The sequence below is a fragment of the Ornithorhynchus anatinus genome, chromosome 1, assembly GCF_004115215.2.
Source record: "Ornithorhynchus anatinus isolate Pmale09 chromosome 1, mOrnAna1.pri.v4, whole genome shotgun sequence".
NCBI lineage: Eukaryota > Metazoa > Chordata > Mammalia > Monotremata > Ornithorhynchidae > Ornithorhynchus > Ornithorhynchus anatinus.
Genome location: NC_041728.1, coordinates 103,699,771 through 103,707,548, shown reverse-complemented (window position 1 = coordinate 103,707,548; position 7,778 = coordinate 103,699,771). Strand labels below are relative to the sequence as shown.

Below are 7,778 nucleotides of genomic sequence, written 5' to 3'. Positions count from 1 at the left end.
AGGAACAGGTTAGGTGGGGTGGGGGTGGGGGGAAGAAAAAAGAGGTAGAGAAGAAAGGATCCATGGAGAGGTATATATGATAGAGACATCTAGGTATGTGGAGATGTATAGATCTATGTATATTTTTTTTTTTCTGTGAGGAGAGGGGAAAAAAAATTTGGCTAAAAAAAAAAAAAAGTTGCTACTCCTGGAAGCCCTGTTTGTCAAAAGGAGATGTCAAGCGCTTTACAATACCTGGGATGGATGAGCGGGACCGGCCAATCAGCGGCGAGCTGGGCCTTTGCGCGCCCTTAGTTGGAGAGGCTGCAGGGGAAGGGGGGGGTGGGGGTGGGGGGGAAACTCAGCGGGACCAATCGGAGCCCACGTCGTCCGGCACGTGACTCCACCCCCTTCTCCCATTCATCAAGGGGGGGAGGGGGGCTGGGGGTGGGGGCGGGGGACGGGCAGGAGGGGAGGGGAGGGGGGGAGGGGGGCCGGTGTCGTCTTTTCAATTCATTTATCTGCAGGAATGATTGCCGCTATCAGTCTCGCGCTCACCGCCCGGCTGAGGAGGTGAAAGTTTCTCCCCGGGAAGATAAACCGCAAAAGACAATATTGTGCATGATTTGCGCCTTTCTTTCTTTTTTTTCCTCTTTTTTTTGGGGGGGGGGGGGGGCGAAAAAGCCAAAAAAAAAAAAGAAAAAAGGAAAAAACGGAGCGGGGGAGGGGAGAAAGAGGGCGAGAGAGGGCGAGACGGCGAGAGAGCGAGAGGGAGAAAGAGAGGAGGAGAGAAGGAGCCAGCCGGAGCGGAGCGGGGCGCGGAGGAGCGGAGCGGAGCGGTGCGCGGAGGAGGAGCGGAGCGAGCGGGGCGCGGAGGCGAGCCGAGGGGCGGCGGGAGGAACGGGGGCGGCAACGCATCGCGCAGGAGCCGGGAGTGCGGGGGGAGGGGGGAAGGAAGGAAGGAAGGAGGGAGGGAGGGAAGGAAGGAGGGAAAGAAGGAAAGAAGGAAGGAAGGAAGGAAGGAAGGAAGGAAGGAAGGAAGGAAGGAAGGAAGGAAGGAAGGAAGGAAGGAAGGAAGGAAGGAAGGAAGGAGGAAGGAAGGAGGGTGGGAGCCAGAGAGGGAGGGGAGGAAGGAAGGAAGAAGGAAGGAGGGAGGAAGGGAGGAAGGAGACGCTGCCCCGGGCAGCCCCCTCTATGCCCGCCAGTGGGGAGGAAGTTTTTTGGGGGTCTGCGCGCTCTCCGGCCGCAGCCTGATCTGAGCGGGAGTTAGCCGGTCCTTGTCGGCCGGGCCCTTGAGGGGGGCCGGGGTCGGAGCCTCCTGGTCCTCGCCTCGGCCGCCGGGGTCGGCTCCGCTGGGGCCCGGCGCCCGGAGGCCGAGAGGGGGGCCGGGGGCACCTGTCCGGAGCCCCCTGAGCCCGTCCGTCCGGACCCCGTCCCGTTCCTGGTCGTGGTGGTGGTCCGCGTCCGGCCGGTCCTCTGCGTCCTAGCCCCGGTCCTCGTCCTCCCGGGCCAGCCGGTCCCAGCTCTGGTCCTCGTGCTGCGGGGCCAGCCGTTCCTAGCCCTCCTCTTCGTCCTCCTGGTCCAGCCGGCGGTGGTCGTCGCAGCCCTCGTCCTCCGGGGCCAGCCGGTCCCCGCGCTCCTCCTCTTGGTCCAGCCGTTGGTGTTGGTCGCAGCCCTGGTCGTCGTCTTGGTCCACCCGGCCCAGCCGTTGCTGTTGGTCCTAGTCGTCCTCGTCGTCCCGGTGGTGTTGGTCCTAGGCGTGGTGCTCCTCCCGGTGCGGCCGGTGGTGTTGGTCCTAGCCTTGGCCCTCCCGGTGCGGCCGGTGCTCGTCGCCCTCCAGGTGCTCGTCGCCCTGCAGGTGCTCGTCGCCCTCCGGGTCCAGGCGGTGCTCGTGGTCGCCCTCCGGGTCCAGGCGGTGCTCGTCGCCCTCCGGGTCCAGGCGGTGCTCGTCGCCCTCCGGGTCCAGACGGTGCTCGTCGTCGCCCTCCGGGTCCAGGCGGTGCTCGTCGCCCTCCGGGTCCAGGCGGTGCTCGTCGCCCTCCGGGTCCAGGCGGTGCCCGTCGTCGCCCTCCGGGTCCAGCCGGCGCTCATCGTCCCAGCCTTCGCCCTCCGGGTCCGGCCGGCGCTCATCGTCCCAGCCTTCGCCCTCCGGGTCCAGACGGTGCTCGTCGTCGCCCTCCGGGTCCAGGCGGTGCTCGTCGCCCTCCGGGTCCAGGCGGTGCTCGTCGCCCTCCGGGTCCAGGCGGTGCCCGTCGTCGCCCTCCGGGTCCAGCCGGCGCTCATCGTCCCAGCCTTCGCCCTCCGGGTCCGGCCGGCGCTCATCGTCCCAGCCTTCGCCCTCCGGGTCCGGCCGTCCCAGCCTTCGCCCTCCGGGTCCGGCCGTCGCTCGTCGCCCTCCGGGTCCGGCCGTCGCTCGTCGCCCTCCGGGTCCGGCCGTCGCTCGTCGCCCTCCCGGTCCGGCCGGTGACCGTCGCCCTCCCGGCCCCTCGGAGCCGGGTCCAGCCGTCCCGGCCGGTCCTTGGCGCCTCGCCCTCGTCCCCGGCCGCCGTCCTCTCCCGCGGGGGCCGGGCCGGTCCTCCCGGGGCCGGGCCACGATGCTGCTGGACGCGGGGGCGCAGTACCCGGGGCTGGGCGTGGGGTCCTTCGGCTCCTCCCGCCACCACGGGCCGGGGGAGGCGGCGTCGGAGCGGGAGGCGGCGGCGCTGGGCCTCAACCCCTTCGCCGACGGCATGGGCGCCTTCAAGCTCAACGCGGGCGGCCACGAGCTGGGCCCGGGGGGCCAGGCGGCCTTCGCGGCGCAGCCGGCGCCTCCTCCTCCTCCTCCACCTCCTCCTCCGCCCCCGGGCTACTCGGCGGCGGCGGCGGCGGCGGCGGCGGCCCTGGGCCACCCGCACCCGCACCCGCACCCGCACCCGCACCCCGGCCACGTCGGGTCGTACTCCAGCGCGGCCGCCTTCAACTCCACCCGCGACTTTCTCTTCCGCAACCGGGGCTTCGGGGAGGCGGCGGCGGCGGCGGCGGCGGCGGCCAGCGCCCAGCACAGCCTCTTCGCCTCGGCGGCGGCGGCGGCGGCGGCGGGGGGCTTCTCGGCCGCCCACGGCCCCCACGGGCCCCACGGGCCCCACGGCCCCGACGCCGCGGCCGCCGCCGCCGCCGCCGCCGCCGGGCATCTCCTCTTCCCGGCCCTGCACGAACCGGCGGCCGGACACGCGTCGCCCGGGGTGGTCAACGGGCCCATGCGGCTGGGCTTCTCCGGGGACGTCTACGGCCGGGCCGAGCAGTACGGCCAGGTGGCCAGCCCCAGGTCCGACCCCTACGGGTCCGGACAGCTGCACGGCTACGGCCCGGTCAACGTGAACATGGCAGCCCACCCGGCCGCCGGCGCCTTCTTCCGCTACATGCGGCAGCCCATCAAGCAGGAGCTCATCTGCAAGTGGGTCGAGCCCGACCAGCTGGCCAGCCCCAAGAAGGCGTGCAACAAAACTTTCAGCACCATGCACGAGCTGGTCACCCACGTCACGGTGGAGCACGTCGGGGGGCCCGAGCAGAGCAACCACATCTGCTTCTGGGAGGAGTGCCCGCGCGAGGGCAAGCCCTTCAAAGCCAAATACAAACTGGTCAACCACATCCGCGTCCACACCGGGGAGAAGCCCTTCCCCTGCCCCTTCCCCGGCTGCGGCAAGGTCTTCGCCCGCTCCGAGAACCTCAAGATCCACAAAAGGACGCACACGGGTGAGGAGCGCGACCGTCCTGCCCGGGGCGGATCTCTCGGTCTGGCTCTGGGGGCTCGGGGGCTCTCTCTCTGGGGGCTCGGGGGCTCTCTCTCTGGCGGCTCTGGGGCTCTCTCTCTGGGGGCTCTGGGGCTCTCTCTCTGGGGGCTCTGGGGCTCTCTCTCTGGCGGCTCTGGGGCTCTCTCTCTGGCGGCTCTGGGGCTCTCTCTCTGGCGGCTCTGGGGCTCTGGCTCTCTGGCGTCTCTGGCTCTCTGCCTCTGGCTCTCTGGGTCTGCCTGTGTGCGGATGGATGCGGGGAGGGGACCCCCGCACGGGAGGATCCGGAGGGGAAGTCCCCCCACCCGCCCTCAGGGCCCCGGGATGCGGTGGGGGGAGAAGGACCGGCTGCCCTCTTCGCCTTCTTTGGGTCTGGGGGCAGGCGGGGAGGGGTGCCCGTCAGGGAGTGGGGGAGGCCCAGGGTCAGAGGAGCCCGGGGCTGAGCGGCGGGGGAGGGGGGGGGGGGGTCGCCCCGGACTCCCACCGGGAATTCCACCCCGGAGGCCGCGGGCAAAGCGGAGCGGAGCTTCCCGGACCCCTCCGTGCCGGGCCCCGGCTCCTGGAAGGGAGACTTTCTTTTTTTCTTTTGCCCTGGGAGACCTCTGCCGAGAGGGGAGGGGGAGTGGGGACGAGGAGGACCGGACAATCGCCCCCCTCCCCCGGAGGGGGGCAAGGTGGGGGCCAACCCGGGCCCGGCGAGGCCTAGAGAGGCGCCGAGAGACGGGGAAGGGCCCGCTCCTGGAGAAGAGATAGAGGAGAAAGGGGGCGATAACGGGAAAGCAACAAGACGAGCCTCTGCCCTCCCGTGCCACCCCTTCCCCACCGCCCCCCAGCCCCAGCCCCTGCCCCGCACCCTCCCCTCCCGCCCCCCTCCCCTTCCCCCACCCGGGTTGGCGGGCCGTCCTGATGGGACCCGCATCCTGGCCGGGGTGGGCGCGGGAAGGCTGCGGGCAGCTCAGGGTGACGCGTGGGCATCAGCCCGTGCCCGAGCCGGCCGGCGAGGGTGCGGGTGTGCCACCGTGTGCGTGGGCCTCTACCAATCTGCCAGCAGATCCATGTGTCTGCGTGTGCGAGGGGGGTGTGAGTGTGTGCGTGTGTGCGCGGGGGGCCTGGATGGGGGGGAGGGGGGGAAAGGGGGTGGCGGCGCGGGGGAGAGAAAAGCAGAAGACCCAGCCATTGAAAGCGGGACTCGGAGCTCCCCCGAGGGCCCTTCCATCGCCCGGAGCAGGATGCCAACCCCGCCGCCGACCGGGCCGCCCTCCCTCCGCTCCCGCACCGTGGACTACAAACCCGGCTGCCGGGCGGTGGGCAGGACCGGCCCGGGGTGGCGAAGCCTCCCCTTGGCTTTCTCTTAACCCCGTCCCCGTCCCTGTCCCCCGCCCCAGGTGAAAAACCCTTTAAGTGTGAATTCGAGGGCTGCGACCGGCGCTTCGCAAACAGCAGCGATCGCAAAAAGCACATGCATGTGCACACTTCGGACAAACCTTACCTCTGCAAAATGTGCGACAAGTCCTACACCCACCCCAGCTCGCTCCGCAAACACATGAAGGTAAAAAGACGCAGCCCGGCCTCCCTCCATCCCTCCATCCTTCCATTCCTCCATCCCTTCATCCCTCCATTCCTCCATCCCTTCATCCCTCCATCCTTCCATCCCTCCATCCCGCCATCCCTTCAGCCCTCCATCCTTCCATCCCTCCATCCCTCCATCCCTCCAGCCCTCCATCCTTCCATCCCTCCATCCCTCCATCCCTCAGTCCCTCCATCCCTCTCCGTCCATCCCCCAGCCCGACGATGGGCGGGGGGGGGGGGGTCTAGGGCCGATGGGGTCCGGAGGTCCGGCTAAGCCGAGGGAGATGATACCCGCTTCGGGATGGGGTGAAGGGAGGGAGGTGGGCGCCCAAGCTCGCCATGGTTGGGCCCGGGAGGTGGGTGGGGTGCGGTGGGTCGCCCCAGGGCCCGAGGGACCCTTTGCGATTTCCTTGTCCGGCGCTCACTACACTCTGCCTCGCCTCTCCGGGCTGGGATGGAGGGTGGGGGGTGGGAAGGAGGCGGAGAGGGGAAGAGAGGCGAGGTGGGATTCGGGAGGTGCTGCGGGAATTCTGTGTTAAATCACACGCCAAGCTCGCAGGTCTCTAGGCTGGGATGGCGGGGTGGAGGGAAGGGGAGAGAGGCGGAGGTGTGGTTTTTTTTGGGGGGGGGGAATGGAAAGGGGGAGCAGTGTCGGTTGAGGGGGAGCAGCCCTTTCATGGCACAGCTTTCTGCAAACGAGCCGCACCAGGAGGCCGGGGGATGCCGGCTAGGCCCGGGCGGGAAACGGGGAGGGACAAGGCTCCGCTGGGTTTAGCGGCCCTAAACCGAGAAGGCCCCGGGAGTCGAAAGGGAGGAGGCCTTGTAGGGCGAAGGGTCAGGGGGGAGGTCCGGCCTCTTCCCTCCTCTCCTCCGACCCTTAAACCCATCCCCGCCGCTTCTCCCCGCAGGTCCACGAATCCTCGACCCAGGGCTCCCAGCCGTCTCCGGCCGCCAGTTCGGGCTACGAGTCGTCCACCCCACCCACCATCGTGTCCCCGTCCACGGACACGCAGACCGCCAGCTCCCTGTCCCCGGCCTCCTCCGCCGTCCATCACACGTCCGGACACAGCGCGCTCTCGTCCAATTTTAACGAATGGTATGTGTGAAAGCAGACCCCCCCATCAGCCCCGCCGAAACAAAGCCCCATTTAAAAGACTCCTCAGAAATATCATGAACGCTGAGAATCGAAATCGCCAAAAAAAAAAAAACCCAACCCAACACAAACCCAACAAAAAACAAAACACGACCCACCCACACCCACTCACACATACACCCCCCCCCATCCAAACAAAGAGCACTCGCAAAACCCTACCGCCGTAATCTTAATTTCGAGGGGGTTTTTCTAGCAAAGGCTGTCGCTTTAGACCCAGGACCGAATGCAGTGAAGCATCAAACGTTTTTTGTTTTTTTGGCAGAGGCTTGGTAGACAAGCTGTGCCGCCTCTGTGCTCTGACTGAACCCGGCTGCTCGGCGGCGGCCTGTTTTTTTTTTTTTTTTTGGTTGTAAATACAGAATTACTAGTTGAACCCTGTACTGTTGAATCCTGTAAATAGTTATATCCCAGTTGAAGGGAGGTGGGGTGGGGGGGAGGGGAGGGGGTTCTGTGGAATCGTGGTCTTGGCATTTATGTGGGGGGAGGGGGGCGGAGGGCAAAGGGTGGAGGGAGGAGACAGAAATTCAACTATTTGTACTGAATGGCAAGAATGTTCTAGTAAATGTGTACCAAAATGTGAATTCCTTTGTATGATGACAGTCTAAACGTCAACCTAACAGAATATTATTGGTATTAATGTGCTTTTTTTGTATAAAGTGCAAACATTTCGTCCCACCGTCCAGTCTGAATAGTGCAGTAAAATGTTGTTACACGTCCTGTCAAGAATTCGTATAGTACAAGCCTGGATCTGCGTGTCAAACTGTTACATTTGTTTATGTAAAGTGATATTAAAAAAAAAGATATAAACTATATCTGTCCGTTGCTTTTGGCAAATACAACGACATAATGTATATAATTCCTAATTTCCATATTTATCCGCATGTAAAGGGCCGGTTATACATGTTACAGATATTCAATATTTATGGATAGAAGGGTTCGTATGTAAAATTTAGTTTACAGAACTGTTTGGTAACATTTCGTACCTTATTAAAGATTCTTAAAATCCCATTAATTGTGGTAGGAATTTCTTATTCTCTCCATCAACCTGCTGCAACTTCAGCTAGCTTTAGTATATTACAATAAAACTGTACCCGTTTTTTTTTTTTTTTACTGCTTTCCATTCTGTCATCACTAAAGCAGCGACGGTGATATAAATGTGATAAATGAAAGATTCCCCGCTGGCACTAGTATAGTGTGTAATTAGTATTTATATCAAAATTTATGAAACAAATTTTCGGCCGCAGTATAATTTAAATGACCTTTGCAGACATAGAATAACAACCATAAAAATAACAGAAATAGACTGCATG

General features: G+C 64.1%; 1 protein-coding gene across 1 annotated transcript; it reads left to right on the top strand.

The window, feature by feature from the left end:
* The first annotated feature begins 2,559 nt into the window (after positions 1–2,559).
* ZIC1 (Zic family member 1) lies at positions 2,560–7,480 on the top strand. Its single transcript, XM_029058694.2, has 3 exons — positions 2,560–3,711; positions 5,132–5,295; positions 6,224–7,480. The coding sequence occupies exons 1-3, from the start codon at positions 2,574–2,576 to the stop codon at positions 6,419–6,421; spliced, it is 1,500 nt and encodes a 499-aa protein (XP_028914527.1). The 5' UTR covers positions 2,560–2,573; the 3' UTR covers positions 6,422–7,480.
* The last annotated feature ends 298 nt before the right edge of the window (positions 7,481–7,778 follow it).

What these genes read in the sequence shown, in the direction of transcription:
- ZIC1 (XM_029058694.2), top strand. Translation starts at nt 2,574, where the DNA reads ATGCTGCTGGACGCGGGGGCGCAGTACCCGGGGCTGGGCGTGGGGTCC. An exon ending in CCACAAAAGGACGCACACGG is followed by an intron (nt 3,712 to 5,131) that starts GTGAGGAGCGCG and finishes CCCCCGCCCCAG; the next exon opens with GTGAAAAACCCTTTAAGTGT. An exon ending in CGCTCCGCAAACACATGAAG is followed by an intron (nt 5,296 to 6,223) that starts GTAAAAAGACGC and finishes TTCTCCCCGCAG; the next exon opens with GTCCACGAATCCTCGACCCA.